The following is a 20408-nucleotide window of genomic DNA, read 5'->3' as shown; positions in this document are numbered from 1 at the left end:
GGGGTTATTACACCATTATTTAAACTTACTGCAGGTCAGCCGCATGACAAATTAGTAAGTTGACTGGAAACCGAGTGGTATACGCTCCAAAATGCATTGTGGTTTGTGGAGAACAGTTACATTTTGGGAAGGTGGAGATGGCTGAGACCGAGGCGTGCATGGACAACAGTGGATGCATCAAGGGTAGGCCCAATGACAAATCGTAGAATGTTATTATGGGGCGGAAGGGTAGCCTAGTGGTTAGAGCATTGGACTAGTCACCGAAAGGTTTCAAGTTCGAATCCCCGAGCTGACAAGGTACAAATCTGTCGTTCTGCCCCTGAACAGGCAATTAATCCACTGTTCCTAGGCCGTCATTGAAAATAAGAATTTGTTCTTAACTGACTCACCTAGTTAAATAAAGGTTAAATAAATAAATAAATAACGAAAGGTGTTTTGTAACTAATGTCTCTTTCCATTCATCAAATTGCGGTGCACTGTTGGTTTGAATGCTGAAATTATTTTGTGAGTGGATGAATGTGTGCGTAGTCCTTTGGCCTTTGTTAAATGATTGTTTAACAATCGAATGAAACACAATGACTGGTTGTGTTTCTGCCACATTAAAAGGCATAGACGGCGTGTCCATAAGGCTAGGGGATGATGAGCTTTCCTTAAAGTAAATTGAATTGCATATTCCAGTCTAAAGAAATCAATAAAATAATTATAATTGTGCTACTACACCAGAAAGCATGATTTGGCCATAGAGAATAATTAGCTGTCCCGTACCGGTAAGAAATTAAATCTGCTTTCACCCCTGCATACAAGGTTCACAATGAACCTTGTTAGTATTTAAAATATCCATATGACTAATATGGACCTCTTGCCTGACTGCCATGTAGGTGCTGGCCTACTCGTGTGTGTACAGCTACTACAACCAGGACACCGAGAAGATGGATGTGATGGAGCAGCAAATGGAAGCCCTGGAGCTTCACACCAATGCTCTACAGATCCTGCTGGGTAAGACCTTCATGAATTCTAGGAAAATCATAGTAAGATTTTGTCAAAGCAGATTGCTATTGAGGATGTTGCAAGCCTCATGAATAAGTTATCGTGTCCCCCCCCCAGAGGAGACCCTGTTGCAGTGTACTGATCTAGCATCCTGCGTCCGTCTCCTGAAGCCTGAGCACCTCAACACTGGCTTGGAACTCATCCGCCGCATTCAGGAGCGTCTGGTGGCCATTCTACAACACTCGACCCAGGTAGGGACTTGCACGCACACACACTCTGAAGAGCAGAACACAAAGTGTGGTGCTAATACTTACTGGATGCATTGTGGTCCAATCAACAGCAAATCATTAGGGTTTCCTCCTGTCTGGTCTCTCCAAACACAGGACTTTCGAGTGGGCTACAACTCCAAAACGGGACAGGAACAGGAATCTGCTCAAGCTTCAAATCTCTCTAAGACCACAGATGCCAACAAAGCGTGAGTACAGAACATTTTGAGAAGTGGATCTCCACATTACCATCTGGATCTAGTAGCATGTTTTTCCTGATTTTCTGTGCTCACGATGAGACTGGTGTTCTCTCTGCAGGGCTGGAGCCTCTGAGTCTGGTGACTCTGACAACAACAACAACAATGAGGAGGAAGGTGGAGATGAGGCAGAGGAGGATGATGAGTATGACGATGAGGAAGTCCTCGAATGGCATGAAGATGATGAAGATGACATAGACGAGGACGACTTCTTCTCTGATGACGACGAGTCTGAAAACCTTGAGAGGGATTTCAGTCCTTTTGACTAAATATCTGAAAATATTAAAAGGAAGGAAATGTCAATCTGTGCAGGCACTGCAAACACCATATAACTATATTAGAAACAGTACTTAATAAACAAACAAATATCCATTAGAGAGCTTTGGTAACAGGAAAGCCATGGTCTTGTTTAAAGTGAGGCTGGCTGTGAGCCTTCACATTTCCGTTCAGCCTGTTTGTGCTGATCTTTCACAATTTTTGTCCCATGCCACAACTGCAATTGTTAGGGGCTAGGGGCGTACACTTACTTTTTCCTCTTATTGTTTATCAAATAGGTTTGAAATCCTAGAGCCTTTCATTATTTTTCACATTACTGTTTTGAAGCCGATGAGGGTTCCATGATCATCATGCATAATGAAGGATCCCTGTAAGAGGATATATTTGGGAGGTGTGGCCGTATACTTCGGAACAAAGCCCATACTTTTGTTTAATACAGATGCTGCATTTTGATTTATCCAATAAAGGGATTTATAATCCAGTGCTAGGATTGCTGTCTTAGTTTTAAGTTAATGGTTTTTATATCTGTTGTATACTGACATGTTGAGTTGGCATATGTCGTTCATTACCAAATGGTTTGCCTTGGTTGATTTTTTTAATACATGGTTATATGCCTTCAAAAATGATAAAGAACACAATTAATCAATTGATTTCCATAGTGAAAGTTAATACTGTTCATTTATATTTGGTTTGTTTAGTAGCCTACTAAAGACATCAGTTAATACAATGTTTGAAGAGTGAAACATTTTCACGCATCTGGGTTAAAGGGTTGCAGGGGGTGTAAGATATTTGGTGTGTCTGGCAACAAGCCACAGCCCATCAGACTGACAAATCAGAAACATGTCGCCACCTCTTAACCTCTGCATATAACGGATTGAAAGTATCATAGCTCATGCATTATTTGCTAAGCGAAAACCTACATGCTTTTATTCTTGCTGGAAAATAGCATTGATTTTTGTACATGTCAATGTTCATCTGTTTAATGGGTTGAGAGGTATCTGATATCTCAACATACTTTGCTCATTGAAGTTGCGATATCCTTATTCATACTGAGCATCTTCCAAAATGTTATCTTTCTGATCTCATTGTTGAAGTTGTGCATCTTCAGCTGACTAAATAAATGCTTTTTCTGCTACCGTACTAGAGTGATTTCATAACTGTATTACCTGATTTAAATTTGAAGCATCCAGCGAGGCAACCCACTTTCTTTTCTCTTTTATGAAAGTCAATGAACTAAGTAGACCAGTGCGTAACCACGGGCAAAACCGATGTGATTAGTTTAGATAGTTGACATGTAAGCTATATTTCGTCTGCAATATTTATTGAAAACATACATTTGCACAATGACCACTTCTCTCAAATACATCGTTGCAGTTGTTGGTCAGCTAGCTAACGAATTTTAGCCATATTAGCATTAATATGAAATCCGTCATAACACACGACATGGTATCAAATGGATGACCTGCCCTAAGACTACCTCCCCTTCAGGACACTTACAGCACACCATGTCACAGGAAGGCAAAAAATGTCAAGGACATCAACCGCCTGTGCCACGGGCCTATTCATCCCGCTATCATCCAGAAGGCGAGGTAAGTACAGCTGCATCAAAGCTGAGTCAGAGGGACTGCAAAACAGCTATCTCAAGGCCATCTGACTGTTAAATAGCCATCACTAGTCGGCTTCCACTCGGTTACTCAACCCTTCACCCTAGAGGCTGCTTGGAATCACTGGCCACTTTAATAATGGCAAGCTAGTCACTTTAATGTTTACAAACTGCTTTACTCTTTTCATATGTAAAAACTATATATTCTACTGTGTTTCAGTCAATGCCACTCTGACATTGCTTGATCTAATATATATTCATTCCTTTTTTTACTTTTAGATTTTTGTGAATCGATACTACTGCACTGTTGGAGCTAGGAACACAAGCATTTCGATAGACCTGCAATAACATCTGCTAAATATGTGTATTTTATTTTATGAAACAAGCTGAATGGAGCTATTTACCATTCCCCACGTGGCAGTTTCTTGTCATTCTTGCTAGCAACCTGGCCATCCAGAATCACAACAAGCTAACTTCTTCTCCATGGAAGCGCACACATCGTTTTCGTGACGTTGACAGACCATAGAAATGCATTTACCAATGTCTACATTCGTTTTTGCCGCATTTATTCTATTAAAGACACCTTAAAACATACTTTAAAATGATATTACATGAGATAAATATACAAATTAAATAACACTTTTTCCTTAAAGTACACTTTTTTGAGATGAGTAATGTTATTGTCCCCACTACAACAAAATACTTAAATGCTTGTCATTTTGTCCTTGAAACATGTAATTGAAAAATGTAGAATTCCATTCATTCCTATGGAGGACTGCTCCGAATGGGCAATACCAATATGGCCGAATGGTGGCTCGAAAGCCTCTCAATAGCACCGCGAAGTGGTCGCGTCATAATACCCATACAATCTAGCGGTAAAATCCGGTAGTGGTTTCAATCGTTTTTCCCCCATTAATTTTACATCTGGGATTTTAGAACTACTTCATATAGTCTGTGTTTCGTGTAGGCTGGTGTGACGTTTTGATAGCCATGTAAATTCTCTCTGGGACAAGGTGAGTTTTCTCAATATATTCGCCGAAATGTACTCAACAAAATGCTAATTAGCAACAGATAACACCTAAAATACGACCAAAGATGTGTGTAACTAAACCAAGAGTCCACAACCTGTCGTTTGAAATGGGGATATTAGGCAGAGGAGGATGATGAGGGCCAAGCACTAGCCACCGAGATCCTGTAGCCTATATTTGCATATTTCCGTTGGGGAACGCCTACTCTGTCAAGTGCGCGTGTGCAATAATTCAATTCGCCTTTGCTCACCTAAACGCATTTTTTTTTTTACTTTGTCAAATGGTAAAGTCCACATAACTTAGTCCACTCTGTGCATAATAGATTCTAGTTTTGTGACCAGAACTGCATTGGGATCAAATGTTTCATCGATGAGTAAATTAGCAGAATGTTGGCCAAAATCCATCTCGTTTCTGCCGGCCACTTGGCTTCCTCTCGCTACCATATTTGGTAGTGAGTGGAAACCCCAGATGCTTCACATTTATTACATCTGGTGAAATATCTGTCTCATTGTTCTATCAGTGTTACAACGGTAGTTGTCAACAAATTCCTGCAGGAAGCTCCTCACGTCATCTCTAGCCGACGTCAGCTACCGTTTTATATATATAAAAAATGTAACCTTTATTTGACTAGGCAAGTCGGTTAAGAACAAATTTTTCTTTACAATGACGGCCTACCCCGGCCAAACCCTAAACCGGATGACGCTGGGCCAATTGTGCGCCGCCCTATGGGACTCCCAATCACAGCCGTTTGTGATACAGCCTGGAATCGAACCAGGGTCTGTAGTGACTCCTCTTGCTCTGAGATGCAGTGCCTTAGACCACTGTGTCACTCGGGAGCGTTCAACAGCGCGATCGGAGACCTTTGTGCCCTATCCATGAATTTACATCCCCTTTCTCTGTTTTAGCTAGCCACTGGCTACACTTTTTAGCTAGGTAGTTTAGCAGAGCAGTATAAATATAAAACATTTGTTTGTTTTACTTAGACTAGATAATTGTTTTGTACTGTATGTCGTATTTGGTGGCTATTTCAGATATTATAGCGTTTTTCAAGGATGAGTATATGAGCATTAAAAGGGGAGAAGACCACTAGAAGTCTGGCCATGTGAAGTAGTGCAGCCATAGTGAGGGGCAACTTACTGGTTTGGTCAGGGCCAGCATGAGGGATAAAGTTTATCCCGGGTCAGTGAGTGTAGCTATTAAGTTAAGTTTTAGCATCTAGCAATACAATGTGTTCTATACCACTGTCAACATTCTACATGGAAAGAGCCACTTGATCAATTATATCATCATTAACCAGATTACCCCGGATACTAGACTTCTATGAGCGATAACTCAGTTCTAGAAGGTTGTCATTGATGCAAATTAATCTACTGATAGCTACTTTGTTGGGGGAAAATGTACTTTCTATGCCAGTGATATGTGGCTGTCCCATCTAGCTATCTCAAAATTAATGCACTAACTTTTAGTCACTAAATGACTGAAATGTAAATGTAATGACCAGAGTCATGCATTCACACAGTCTTGATTTATAGGATCCTTTCCACTATATAATTGTCAAGTGGTAATACCCCAAGTTATCAGTTAAACATTTATGGAAAAACTGCACTTAAATATTCTACAGCTGTAATGTCATCAATCAAATCAAACTTGATTTAAATGGCACATTTCTTACAACGACTGCATTTCAAGGTGTTCAGTCGTTGGATTGGGTGTTGTCTGTAAAGTGGGGCACAGATAACGAAGAGGGGGGCATCAAATGGCTACAGAGATGGATGTGCATGAGTCAGGGCTTTGGATCACAGAGTCTGGGATCCAGGGTGGCTTACCGGATGGTCTGGTGGGCACCACAGCAGTGGTGGAGATCAAGTGTCCCTATGGTGCAAAAGGGACCACACCATTGAAGAGGTAGTGAAGTTGAAGGATTTATATATTTCTATATCATGGAGGGAGGGTCTTACAGCCTCCATGAGGTCCAAAGGCAGCTCCTCATCACTGGAAGGGACACCTGCCTCTTGTTGTGTGGACCACCAAAGCCTCCATCACTATCCCCATCAGGGTAAAGACCTCTGGCAGACTCATATTGCCCCTCCTGTTAGTACCTGTTTTCAGGGAAGCTAATGGGCCAAAAATATTCCACATAGTTCACATACTAGAAAATATCACATTTACATAAGTATTCAGACCCTGTACTAAGTACTTTGTTGAAGCACCTTTGGCCTCGATTCTTCTTGGGTATGATGCTACAAGCTTGGCACACCTGCATTTAGGGAGTTTCTCCCATTCTTCTCTGCAGATCCTCTCATGCTCTGTCAGGTTGGATGGGGAGCGTCGCTGCACAGCTATTAAAAATGATTTAACAAACACTTTTTTGGTTACTACATGATTCCATATGTGTTATTTCTTAGTTTTGATGTCTTCACTAGTATTCTACAATTTAGAAAATAGTACAAATAAAGAAAAACCCTTGAATGAGTAAGTGTGTCCAAACTTTTGACTGGTACTGTATATAATGTGTGTTTATATATGTGTGTGTGTAATGGGATGTATAAACATTATGGACAGTATGTGGATAGAATATGTAGTATATCTGAAGAATACGCAGGATAGAATAGCATATGTACAGTAGTAGTTGAATAGAATGACCTTGACTAGAATACAGTATATACAGTTGAAGTCGGAAGTTTACAAACACTTAGGTTGGAGTCATTAAAACTTGTTTTTCAACCATTCCACAAATTTCTTGTTAACAAACTATCTCATTGTAGAGTTAGTTAGGACATCTACTTTGTGCATGACACAAGTAATTGTTCCAACAATTGTTTACAGACAGATTATTTCACTTATAATTTACTGCATAACAATTCCAGTGGGTCAGAAGTTTACATACACTAAGTTGACTGTGCTTTTAAACAGCTTGGAAAATCCCTGAAAATGATGTAATGGCTTTAAAAGCTTCTGAAAGGCTAATTGACATTATTGAGTAAATTGGAGGTGTACCTGTGGATGTATTTCAAGGCCTACCTCCAAACTAAGTGCCTCTTTGCTTGACATCATGGGAAAATCCAAAGAAATCAGCCAAGACCTCAGAAAATAAATTGTAGACCTCCACAAGTCTGATTCATCCTTGGGAGCAATTTCCAAATGCCTGAAGGTACCATGTTCATCTGTACAAACAATAGTACGCAACTATAAACATGGGATCACGTAGCCGTCATACCGCTCAGGAAGAAGACGCGTTCTGTCTTCTAGAGAATAACGTACTTTGGTGCGAAAAGTGCAAATCAATCCCAGAGCAACAGCAAAGGACCTTGTGAAGATGCTGGAGGAAATAGGTACAAAAGTATCTATATCCACAGTAAAACAAGTCCTATATCGACATAACCTGAAAGGCCGTCAGCAAGGAAGAAGCCACTGCTCCAAAACCACCATAAAAAGCCAGACTACGGTCTTCAAATGCACATTTTTGTACTTTTGTACTTTTTGGCCATAATGACCATCGTTATGTTTGGAGGAAAAAGGGGGAGGCGTGCAAGCCGAAGAACACCATCCCAATCATGAAGCACAGGGGTGGCAGCATCATGTTATGGGGGTGCTTTGCTACAGGAGGGACTGGTGCACATCACAAATCTTGAGGAAGGAAAATTATGTGGATATATTGAAGCAACATCTCAAGGCATCAGTCAGGAAGTTAAGCTAGGTCGCATATGGGTCTTCCAAATGGACATTGACCCCAAGCATACTTCCAAAGTTGTGGCAAAATAGCTTAAGGACAACAAAGTCAAGGTATTGGAGTGGCCATCACGAAGCCCTGACCTCAATACAATAGAACATTTGTAGGCAGAACTGAAAAAGTGTGTGCGAGCAAGGAGGCCTACAAACCTGACTCAGTTACACCAGCTCTGTAAGGAGGAATGGGCCAAAATTGGTTGGTCAGGGCAGGGGGGTTGTGACTAGTTACCAATGTGCTTTTTGGTCTTAATTTAAGGTACATTTTTGGCATAAGGTTATCAGTGTGATTTGGGTTATGTTTAAAATCACATTTTAAGAAGATACATTGTATAAACTAGTGGCGACCCTTTCATATGATTTTATCGATTTTTTTTCACAGTCTATGGATTGGCGCTATCTACATCGGATATACGTCATGTCTCCACAGCCACAATATCCGCAACAAGTTCGCTCGGATCTGGTGGTGTGAGGTTATATAGCTAGCTATATAGCTATCCCGCTAACGTGAGTTGTTTGAGTTTCCATATAACGTTAACCGAACATTTACCAATTAAACCACAAACTTGCAATAGTGAATACGTGCACCTTCATATATAGCAGTATCAGAGATATGTACCCAGCTAGGATGGTAATCTAGCCAGCATTTCAACGTTCGCGTCCCCTTTGAAGAGTTCTTTCTGCTTACGTTAGCTTGCGAGCTAGCTAGCTTTCATAAAACATTTCGAAATGGGACGAGGAGGTGGTCGGAAGCGTGGAAAAGGCAATGGACCTCCTCCATTTGACATGGGACCAAGGCGGCCTCATCCATTTGACATGGGCCCAGGACCAGGTTGGTGTGGGCCGCCTGGACCTTTTGGTCCTTTTCACGGTGGCCCCGGTCCACATCCTAACTTTATGGGAGATCCAATGATGCAAGGCCCCATGCCCCCAGATTATCACGGATATGGGCCAGGCTATGGGCCAATGGGTCCAGGTGGCCCCATGGATGGATACGGGCCAAGAGGTCCCATGGATGGGTATGGGCCAATGGGTCCAGGTGGACCTATGGATGGATGTTTTGATGGGCCACCGATGGATGGGCCAGGATTCGGGTATGGTCCAGGTATGCCCGGACCATATGATCCAATGATGGGCAATGTACCAGGACCAATGCCCCCCAGTTATGGCCCCCCTGGTATTCCACCCCTGGTATTCCTCCCCCTGGTATTCCTCCCCCATGTATGCCGCCCATGGTCCCGCCTCTGGTGGACAACTCTGGCTTTCCTCCACCCTGGCAAAGCGAGGTAATGTTAGCTAGACAACTTGTAGTGCTTTCTGCATATGGCAAATTCTCAATGTTATACTTGTCATTTTTTAATTATTTTTTAAACTGTCTTGGTGTTATAATGACATGGTTTGAATGTGCAATCAAGAACAATTAGTTTGTTCTTCATGATTAAAATATTAAAATAAAAAATCATCCCTAACATCAGGTCTGCCTCCTTTAGGTAAACCCTTATGCTGTTCCTCCGCCGTCGTGGGTAAGTGCCACTGTGTCTGTTCTGTCTTGTCATCTCTATGATACAATTTCAATAACATTTTGCTACTTGCTTTCAACTTTTCACTGGCTCCTTTTCTCTTCCCGACAACAGCCCGTTCCGACAACAGCCCTCCTTCCGACTGAGACAACTGTAGTGCCTGATGTGTGGGGACTCTGCCGGGGCTCCGAGGTCCCTCAGCCTGATCCACCCCAGCCTGATGAACAGAAGACCAAAGTGTCCAAGAAGGACAAAAAACCATCAGGGAAGAAGAGCTACAATGACAAGTAATGGTCATTATGTCAACAAATTGGGTGTCATCATCACTGTGCGATTAGTTTGAGATTGCATACAGTAGTTGGATCTTCCATACGTTACATTAGTTGTTCAGGAAGTTCTATTTATACGCATATGTTTTTTTTCCTCTCAACACTTATAACTCATAGGCCTCCTCCACCTGGAAGATCCAAGGGGGTCATCTCATTCATAGGGGTAAGTCCAAATGCTGAGAATCCTGCTTGAATGGAAGGTTCTTCATCTCCACTAGTAAACATTGCATTCTCAAATTGTGCTCTGTCCACAGCCAACTTATGGCTACATCGAAAGAGACGATCTCAAAAAATATTCCTTCACTTTTGATGCTTTTCTGGGAGTCCCCAAGAACATGATACCTGGAGTCAGGGTGCATTTTACAGCCTATAAGGAGAAGGTGGGTCACTTTAGAAACATTTTGCTAGATATTGTTAAAAGGAAAACATTCGGAGGAGTTTGAGCCATTGGTTTTCATTGTATTTGCCTTTTTTATACTTCCCTGTATTGTAAACCCAGGCAGGGGAGTGTGCCACCGATGTATCTGTACCTCCAGGGGGGACTGAAGAGATTGACTCCACCATTATTGAAGGATTTGTCTGCAATGCTATCCCGGAGCAGCAGGTGAGAAAACTATGTAGCACAAAGAAAAAATGTATTAATTCTTGACTTTATGAACATTTTCATCACTGCCACAATGAGATGTTTTGATTATTGTAAGTATATTTGATTCTATGCTTGGCTTGTTATGACTAATACTTGGCATCTCGTTTATTAACTGAATGTATGTGCCCCCACACAGCCTGGTGCAAAGCAGAAACCTGGCCAAATTGAGGCCAACATCGATGGCAAGACAAGAGCGCTCCTTTACTCAGAGAAGGACAGCACCATCACCCTGTTGCAAGGGGACCATGTGACGTTCAATTTGTTAACCGACATAGTTTCCCAAAACGTTAGAGCCACTAGTATTCGGCCAAAGACACCACAGACTTTTAAGATCACTGGAGAGAAGAGGGAGGTGGTAAGTCTGAGTGGCACACCTATATTCTTACACTTTATTCTTACACTTTAATTTTGTTAAAAAATGTGGACGTTAACTCTGGTCCTGGAGAGCTGCACGCCTCCATGTATGACTACACACGAGTCAAATAATAATCTATTCAAGATCTTCAATTGAGACCACAATTATTTACATCAAGTGTGTTAGAGCTGGGCTGGAAGAAACTACTGCAAACAAAGTGGCCCAGTGGGACCAGAGTTGGCCATCCCTATTGTAGCTAGCTGTTGATATCGTTTTTGCTCTCTTAACCAGGGTGTGATAATGAGCGTAAAGGGTGGCTCTGGCACCATAATGGCAGCGAACCAGAACAACCTGCCCTTTGAGACCACAGAGAACATGAGTCTAACTGAGTTCGCTGTTATGGATGAGGTGGACTTCACAGTCGTCACAGTGAGCATACTGTTTCTTTCCCATCCACATAATTGTATGGCAAATGGAGTTTGTTGACACTGAATTAGGACCCGTTTGTACCTGGGAATGATGTTAGTACCCTCTAAATGTGAAGGTTTTGATCCTAAGTATAGCAACGTATAAATGATTTGTTGATTGACTGATACATGTTATATGAACATGTCGTCATTGTTTTCATTAGATCAAAGGGAAGGAGAAGGCCATCAGAGTAAGGAAGCTGAAGTGCTTGGTGACACTGGAAGATACCATGGAGAAGAAGGTTGAAGACACTGCAGGAAAAGACAAGGTGGGGGCACAGTTCAGTGCAAAATCTGATAGGTGGTGGAAAATCTCCTGTCATTCAGAGTTGAGTACTTTCATCTGTGACATACCCAATCATGTACTTATTACTGTCTCTCCAGTGGAAGCCAGTGGCCCCAGTGGAGATGGTGTTGCCCCAGAGGACTGTGGTATTTGAGGACGTTAGCACTGTGCAGCATGCAGGAACGGTCATTAAGGCTGTCCCCAAGGTGTCCGACAAGAAGCAGGTACGGTGTATTACTAAGAGATTGAAAGTATAAATCAGACAGTTTTATTATGTGTTCTTGTTGGAGAACGTTTGGGTTGTCAAATCATGGATTTTAGAATATGTTATCTCCTTTTCCTTCCAGGAGCAGGGCCTTTTGGAGGTGTGGGTGGGTGGCACACAGAAACCGTTATCGTTTGAAGCCGCTGACGTTCTGACTGACGCCACCATGTTCGACGGAGACAAGGTTCACTTTAACATCTCCACCAACCGTGAGACCAAGGAGGAGCGTGCCGTCAACGTGGAGATTCTCTCCGAGACGTTTGAGGAGTCAACAGAGCAACGCAGAACTGTAAGATCATGTTTAGCATGTGGTACATGATGTCTTTAAGTCTGAGGCTGGCTAGGTTTTTCCACACTAAAGAAGGATGGGATGTTTTATGTAATGCCTTAATGGATTTGCCCAGTATGTCTAAGTTAAGTGTTTTCCCTTCTAGGGTGTGGTAGTGCAAGCTGGGGAGTTGTCTGGGACCATTAAGTGCCATCAGAGCCCCCAGCTGCTCTTCTTCCATCTGACTGAGGTCATGGAGGAGACGAAACTGGACATCTCAGAGAAGGTGGAGTTTAGTGTCATTCCGGTAAGTTTCCCTGGAGCTGTGATCCGATTGGCATGGGGAAATTAATATCTATTGGTATACTGTACATGCAAGTAGCTATTTCGAGAAATGTAGTTCTTTTGACCAGTTGTTTCCAACTTGAGGATCACGCGGTTACATTTCCATATAACCCACACTGCTGCTGTCACATGGATCGATTTAAATACTGTCCTCCACTGAGTCTGGTTGACATGATGATTATTTTCAAAAGAAAGACCAAAGTTAAAGGCCCAGTAACAGTCAAAATGATTTTATCCTGTGTTTTGTATCATACTTGTACAACAGCTGATGAAACTAGCACTGTAAAAGTATGACAGAATGTGATCTGTTTTATTTCCCTATACTTGCTGGTTGAAAATACAATCACCACAGGACCGTCAGCAGGTTTTGCAACGTTGGCAATATAAGTTAATAGACGATTAACAAAAGCAAGTTCAAAACCTCTCTGCAAATAACAGTTAGTTTTCAGGTTACATATCCCTCCCTTTAAGCCCCTCCACTCTGGTGGATTGTGATTCCCGCGCCACAATCCTAACTGGTTAATGCAGCGCTTTGGTGCCCTTCCCCACTCCCCTCAAGGTTTTCAAAAACCTTGTTTGAGAATGAGTTTTTAGCTAAAAAGCTATTTTTGTTGCTTTTTAACAATTTTAATGGAAAACTGTTACAAACTTACTTAGCTAATTGTTACCCAGAATTGATTTTGAGATAAAAACAGCTGCGCTGGGCATTTTAACGCTTTCCATTTTCTCTTAGCTTGAAACAGCTGAAGGAGGTAACCAAGCGATCAGGATCAAACGCTTTATCGACAGTGTCTTCACCCGTGTGCCCAAGCTTGTGGGTGTGGCAGCAAAAGAAAAGGTTGGTTTATGATTGACTTTTGTTCCATGATGTTTAGTGCTGGGGGATGTCATATTGACTTAGGGGATAGACATGTTGCTGTCTATGTTGTATTAAATTGCCTATTGTCTTACAGAAGAAGATGACCATCAAACTGATGAGAGACTCAAAACTGCTCATCAAGGGCGCAGGTGTCAAAGTAGAACACAAAGATGATGATCTTACGTGAGTTTGATTGTGATTAGTAGTAGTATTGGTTCCAACATGAAGTCAAGGTAAAGTATCATTGTGTGACGATTTTGGATGGCATTTGTTAGCTCAAGCCACAAGTACCCTGAAATCTAAACGTTTAACAGAAGTGCTCGAAGTCATTTCCCTCATTATTTTGTGCCCCAGCAACAACAAACCTGCCTTGGAGGAGTCGGACAAGATGAAAGCAGTCGTAAAAACTCTGCGGTCAAAAACTGCTGGCTCTGGATCTGGTGGCAAGGACTCGGACAGCAGCCGGCGGCGATACGGGCGCAGAAGCCGAAGCCGGAGCCCCAGCCTAGACCAGTTTGGCCGGGTGAAGAAAAGGCGGAGCACCAGCAGGGAGCGCAAAGAGCAGGATGGTAGCAACAGGTACAGGAGCAGTCGCAGTCGCAGCAGGAGTCGGAGCAGGGAGAGGAGCAGCCGTGGGAGCAGGAGGCGAAGCCACAGTCTGGAGAGAAAAGATTCCAAGCACAGGAGCAGCAGCAAGGAGCGGACATCCTCGAAAAGGAGCCACAGCAAGGAGCGAGATGGAAGCAGTCAGAGGAGCTCCAAGAACGGTTCAAGCTCGGGAAGTAAACCTCCAGATAGAATGAACGATGAGCTAGAAAGAAAGAAGAGGGAACTAGATGAGCTCAATGAGTTGATATACCGCAAGAGAGCCATGGTCGCCATGGAGCAACATGGTGGAGTTACCAATTTCCTGCCAGAAGGGAAGCCTATGGAGAAGACTTGCTTTGACTACAATCATGGAATGCCAGAGCTTCCTCCACAACCTAAACCACCCACTGACATCAAACCCAAGTCCATTCTGAAGAAGCGCCCAGACCATGTCACAGGGCCACTTTTCCCAATTCAGGTCAGTTGTTATTTCTAAACTTCTTTCTCAGTTAGAAAATCATTTGTTCTTAGGAATTTCAAGAGCTGGTTATATTCCATGGGGTGCTGGTGCTTTACATAGTTTTCATATATCGATATAAGAAACCTATTACAGTCAATATTATTGTGATCAGCACGACATGAGACAATTTTGTTTTGTATGATGTGGTGGGAAAATGTTTTGTTTCTTTGCAGACTGAACCCCCTAAAGCTCAACCTCTTGATCAAAGGCTTGTGGAACAGTATGGTTATGACGTTGAGACGCCCTATAAACCACACTCTGCCCAACCACTCTTCACCCAAACATCCAGTCAGAAGTCCTATTATGAAGGTTCACCTGCTGGACATCCTGCTCCTGACCTATCTGCAAAGTATGATCCATATGAGCAGACTTCTAGAGAGCACCAATCACAACCTTCTCCAGTTCGCCAAACACCCCTTGACCCTCATGCTTCAAAACGACCTCCTCCCAGCCGAGAGTCTCAGGAAAAGAACCCTAACTTGAACACCCAGCTCGCCCGTTTCCTCAACATCCTCAACAAAGGTGTGGATGCCGGTCTGCTGTCCACTGTGGTCAAGGAGTCTCGAGAGGAGATTGCTGGTATTCAGGAGGAAAGTTCCCTCCCTCAAAAGTGTTATCGTGGGTCGCGTGAACGTGGGGATGAAGATCAGTACAAGGATGCCTACAGGGGAAGAGAGGAGGAGCCACAGCGGCCACACAGGGCCTTCGACATGGAGCGAGTGAAGACCTCTGAGGCTAAAGATGACCCCAGAGACGAAGACCGGCTGCTGCCTCACGAGAGAGCAATCCAGGACAGTGGTGGCTTTTCTGGAATTCTAGGAATGACGTCCCACACCCAGTTCCTGAGAGAACCTGAACGTGTGGAAGAAGAGGATGACTTCCTCTATGGGGGTAAAGACCCAGCAGCAGCGGCTGAGGAGGAGCGCTATGAGAAACCTGGGCGCACAGACAGATCCAGGGATGACGGGAGGTCCAGCCCAGCCAGAGCCCCGGTGGAGGAGACCAAGAAGCAGGAGAGTCAGGACAAGACACAGCACTTTGACAAGATCAAGAGCCTGCTCCAGGCCATCGGCCTGAACCTGAACACCTCCGAGGTCACCAAGCTGGCAGACAGGACCCAGGAGCGCCTCTACGGGACAAAGTCATCCAAACACTCATCAGATTCCTCTGAGAGAGAGACGAAGCACTCATCTAGGCGGGGAGATCGGCATCGACGACGCAACACCGACTCATCTGATTCCGAACGCCTCCGGTCGGCCTCGCCCTCCAGGTCTTCCCAGCAGGAGGTGTACCTCAGCCCCCAAGATACCCCGGAATATGGAGGGTTCCTTGACCCGGAAGAGGAGGCTGCCTTGGAGAAGGCAAGGCAGATGCAGAGCCTCACCAAGAAAGTGAGCGTCTCGCCCCCCACCACCTCTCCCACCTCCTCCTCACATCCTGGCACATCCTATTCCACCACAAAGTGGAACTTCCCTGACAAGAGACAGCCCATTGCTCCTAAGGGTTGGCCTAGCAAGGGGTCTAGTACCAACTATCTCTCATCACTGCCGCCCGGTCCCTTAAGCCCCCCCCAAAATATTTCCCCTGTCCCATCCTTGACAAACACACCTCATGTTCCAGCTGGTCAACAAGCAGCTGGAGTGTATACTTATGCTTCGCCTGTGGGACAATCCCCTGGCCTACCCACGGCCTTGCCCACCGCTTATTATGGGCATCCTGGTGCCCCCATAATACCGTTTGCAAAGACTCAGCTCACACAACAAGTGAATATATTGAATCAGGTGACTGTATCAAATCCCACAATGGATGTCTTGAGTCAAATCCTCCAAGTCAACAGCCAGTCTAGATGCCTCAAGGTGATTGAAACAGTCAAAAGTGGGTCCGGTGCACAGCAGGATTCGCCAAGACATAATATCACCATACCTCTCCAGATCAACACACAAAGCCCCGATGCTGCAGCTGGACAGCCCTCGCCTCCCCCTCTATCACCAGAGACTCCGGGTCCACCAGTGACGGAAGACGATATCAAGGCCAAACAGAAGAAAAGGGTATGTTTATGTTTTTGTTCATTCCATTTGTAGAAATGAGAAAAAGTTGTACCCGTCTGATCATGTTAAGTTTGTGTATAATCTACAAGCCAGCAACCCACCTTCAGTCCTTGGTGTTGTTGACATTTGAATTGCATTATAGGCCATTTTTTAAAGCTTTTTGGGTATTTGTCTGAAATTGTAAATTCCTGATAGTGCATTTTGGAAAGGTTCAGTGCGTGTACACACTTTTTGTATTCCCAATATTAAATTGCTTCTGTTAACTTAATGTTCTGGATTTAGTGCACACTGGCAAGTCAGTCCAAAGCTGCTGCATTCAGGAATTGACTGTATTTACAGTGTGTGTGTGTGTGTGTCGCTTTGTAGCTGGAGCAGTTTAACCTGCGGATGAGACAGAAGAATCAGCAAAGAATGAACGATACTCGTGACAGTAGGAAGAAGAACGCAACAGGTAACCCTTAGTGAGGTTGAAGTATAGAGAGGTGTCCAGCCACACATTGGTTAAGATTAGGTCATACCAGAACTAGTCAAGAGCTATAGCCAACTTAATTGATACTGGGCACTAAACACACATTTAAAGTACAGGATGAGATGATACCATACTGTAGGTGTCAAGAACCAGCCATGGAGGGAACATGGATAGATTTGAGGCTTCATTTAGACAGGTTTAATGTAGGTTTTACTTGCTCTTATTCCAGCCATAGTTAATCAGGTTTCAGTGATATCTTAGATAGCTTTAGCTATTATATTTCCCAGATGTACATTTTGTGTTTTTATCCTTGTGTTAGGGCTAGGTTTTTAAGTGTTCCTATATATTTGCTTTGAAAGGCCTGACCCTGTAACGATTTACCAGCTTGGCACTTGTCTTGAATTGTGTAATGCAAGTATGTTCCAGTAGGAAAATGAGTTCCCATACTTGGTTTACGCTCATAATGAAGTATTAAAAAATGTTTATTTGTTGTGCATGCAATTCAGATTTTTAAGCATGTGGTCTTCAAGACTCAAGTGCTTTTGCTCAGATAAACTAATACTAACAGAAACAATAGATAGGCATAGACTCCCATGTTCCTTTACTCTGGACAGGAGTTGCTCTAAAGACAGATATTAATGTTAGCTAGCTTTAAAATGTAATGTTTTCTCCAACAGATAAAGGTAAGTATTTTAGCAGAGTTTGCGTCAACAGGTCTTAAGCAATTGAATTGCATTATTGTTTATGTATAGTACAGAAACAGGGATCTGGTAAGCTGTAGGAAGTCCGCAAGTATTAGGGCTCTTTGGCAATATTAGAATTACTATATGTTTCTTTATTAGGGGAGAGGGTGTTCCAATTTCTACTGCTAGGGAGAAACTTTTACTTGGGGGGACATGTTAGTGTTGTTTTTACTCCAAAACAGGGATAAATATTGGGACTGCTGTCAATCTGACAACTAGCTAGGGCCTGAAAATGAAATGAGGGTGTGGTGTGGTTGTGCTACGTTAAGAAGAGTAAGCTAGGTCAGACTGGAGATGGTGTCATTTGCTATATAGCTTCAGTGTATAAGCTATCTTTAGTGTCAAATATTTCTCATACCTCAGTTCATTATGATATATTTTTTTGTAGTTCTAGACTAGGTTAACTAACTACATAGTCTTGAGTGTCAGCTCCATCAGTTCTGAGCCAAAGGTGGAAGATTAACAGCCAACCAGCAGCCTGCAGAGTCCCAAGAGCCGGAGCGTCAGTAACGTCAACCTTGCAGAGCCCCTGTGATGCTAACCCACACATGTACCCTGTGTTATTGTTGCGTTTTTACAGGGAAAGTTCCCAAAGTTACCTTTGCAAACACAGAGCCTAGGAACGTGTGGATCTGTGGCCACTCCCTTATATATTGGGCAGAGATGAGGGCCAAGTCGCCTGAGATTGGCATGCAGCTGGGCATGGACCCCAGCAGTGTGCGGGTGTGGTGGAAGGGCACACAGGGCATGACGTGGGCCCAGTTGCTGCCCCAGCTTGACCAGCTGAAGATCAAGTGGCCCAGCCCAGACGTGGTCATCCTGCACCTGGGTGGGAATGACCTGGGCACCCACAACCCTGAGGCCCTTCTGGCATCTGTGAAGAAGGACCTGACCTCCATGAGGAGCATTTTCCCACAATGCCTGTTGGTCTGGTCTGACATCTTGCCCCGGATTTCCTGGAGGCACACAGAGGACAGCGACGCAGTGGACAATGTTAGAGCTGCCATCAACAGAAGAGTTCACACCATCATCGCTGAGCTAGGTGGCACTGCTCTGACCCATGACAACATCATGTGTGGCTCAGATGCAGGCCTGTACAGGCCAGATGGTGTGCATCTGTCCGGTAAAGGTATTGATACTTTCAACTTGAACTTGCAGGACTTTTTGGAGAAGTGGGAGACCGAGGCAAGCAATGGTCCTGAGATGAGTTAAGAAATGCCCAATGAATTTTTTTTTTTATTGAGGGTGGTTTTATTTTCATTTCTCTGTTGTCGTAGTTACCTTACTGTGCTGGAGCGCCGGATACCAACCTACGGGTTGATTTTAGATGTAATGTTACTTCATTGCAAATAATACATTCTGTTATGGTAGTTTCCACTTTGATTAAATGCTGTATGTAATCTTTTCTTTTTTTAAGTTTTAGCATACTGATGATTAGCATGTTGTTTATCCATAAAATGCTAGACTTTTACTTATTGTATGAATTTTGTTGGACAGAAACAAATAAACTAGATAATTGGAAAATATCATGTGCTTGGCATTTCATTCAGCTCTGAAGCCTCTGAGATATGAAACTTGTGATAGAAGAGGCATTCAAACTAGGTTGTCTGTAAATTATGGCGGTAAAAGTGAAGGTCTGTTAGTTAAGTGCAAATTCTAACATTGTCTCTTTCTTGTCAAAACATATACTCACTCAATTTTTAAGTTAACTGCAGAAGAAGAAGAAGGAAGATGACTTTATTGTCCAAAGTACACAAATATCCAACGGAAATTCTACAGGTATACAAGAGGTAACTTTTGTTTGTACACTGTTGCTAGAGCTTTTCTAGTGTAGTAGTTAGCTAGCAGATTGGCCACTCCAGGGTTCTCTTATGTATTACTTTACCTTTTATTTCTGTAATTTAATGTTCTCTTTTTTTTGTTCACTATCCAAGCTGTAAGGTTGCTTGTTGCTGACCAGCGCCAAGTTTTCTTTCCCTCCTACCTACCTAGGAGTCTCTTTTCCTTTATCCACTTTCTAGGATGATCTCAGGACTAGGTTTTGAACATCCAACATAGCAAAGGTAACACAAGTTCAGCTGAATTAGATTTTAAAAAGAGAACATTTTTTATTTTTTTGTCACTTTTTGGAAATGATACAGCATTCAATAACAGATCTGTGCAATCCAGTGTTGATGTACAGTGTAGTAATTTTGGAAGTTCTGTCACCATACTTTTCTGTGATGTTTCTGTATTATTTCGATCGAAATATAAAATGACGTACATAGGTGACCGTGAGGTGTGCATGTTGTGACATCTGACGTTGTTGAGATAAACATGTATTGCACAGAGCGTCAAGATCGATGAAAATGCACCCTAAAGATTATTTTCAGAACTAAAAAAAAAATTGCATCTGGGTAAGTTTTTTGTTGTGTGTTTAGTCGCTGAAAGAATGTTTCTTAAAAATAAATGTACATCTGTCATAAGGCTTGTTACTAAACAAACTGCTATTTTCATCGTTTCAATCCTGAAAGATCATCTTTCTATGGTGTGACAATAAACACCAGACTATTATGAA

At 43.0% G+C, this 20408-nt stretch overlaps 2 protein-coding genes across 5 annotated transcripts in view; both read left to right on the top strand.

Moving 5' to 3' along the window:
• Positions 1–2926, top strand: part of LOC112253529 (cullin-9) — a 34834-nt gene extending 31908 nt beyond the window's left edge. For 3 of the 4 annotated variants that reach the window (XM_024425485.2, XM_024425493.2, XM_024425477.2), the window contains 4 exons: positions 879–996; positions 1105–1238; positions 1371–1462; positions 1572–2926. In XM_024425485.2, the coding sequence (XP_024281253.1) occupies positions 879–996; positions 1105–1238; positions 1371–1462; positions 1572–1779 (552 nt within the window). In that variant the 3' untranslated portion in view covers positions 1780–2926. Of the gene's footprint in view, positions 1–878; positions 997–1104; positions 1239–1327; positions 1463–1571 lie in introns of all 4 variants that reach the window. The other variant, XM_042323287.1, reaches the window with a different exon arrangement.
• Positions 2927–4292: 1366 nt separating this feature from the next.
• On the top strand, positions 4293–20408 carry LOC112253519. The gene is made up of 19 exons (XM_024425469.2): positions 4293–4402; positions 8526–9429; positions 9634–9666; positions 9778–9950; positions 10110–10155; positions 10247–10372; positions 10492–10596; positions 10775–10993; positions 11285–11422; positions 11625–11729; positions 11845–11970; positions 12094–12300; positions 12446–12586; positions 13358–13462; positions 13578–13666; positions 13838–14549; positions 14765–16639; positions 17006–17090; positions 18432–20408. Exons 2-19 carry the CDS (start codon positions 9367–9369, stop codon positions 19061–19063), a joined length of 4980 nt encoding a protein of 1659 aa, XP_024281237.2. The 5' UTR covers positions 4293–4402; positions 8526–9366; the 3' UTR covers positions 19064–20408.

Source organism: Oncorhynchus tshawytscha, linkage group LG01 (assembly GCF_018296145.1).
Source record: "Oncorhynchus tshawytscha isolate Ot180627B linkage group LG01, Otsh_v2.0, whole genome shotgun sequence".
Classification (NCBI taxonomy): domain Eukaryota; kingdom Metazoa; phylum Chordata; class Actinopteri; order Salmoniformes; family Salmonidae; genus Oncorhynchus; species Oncorhynchus tshawytscha.
This window is presented reverse-complemented; position numbering and strand designations above follow the sequence as displayed.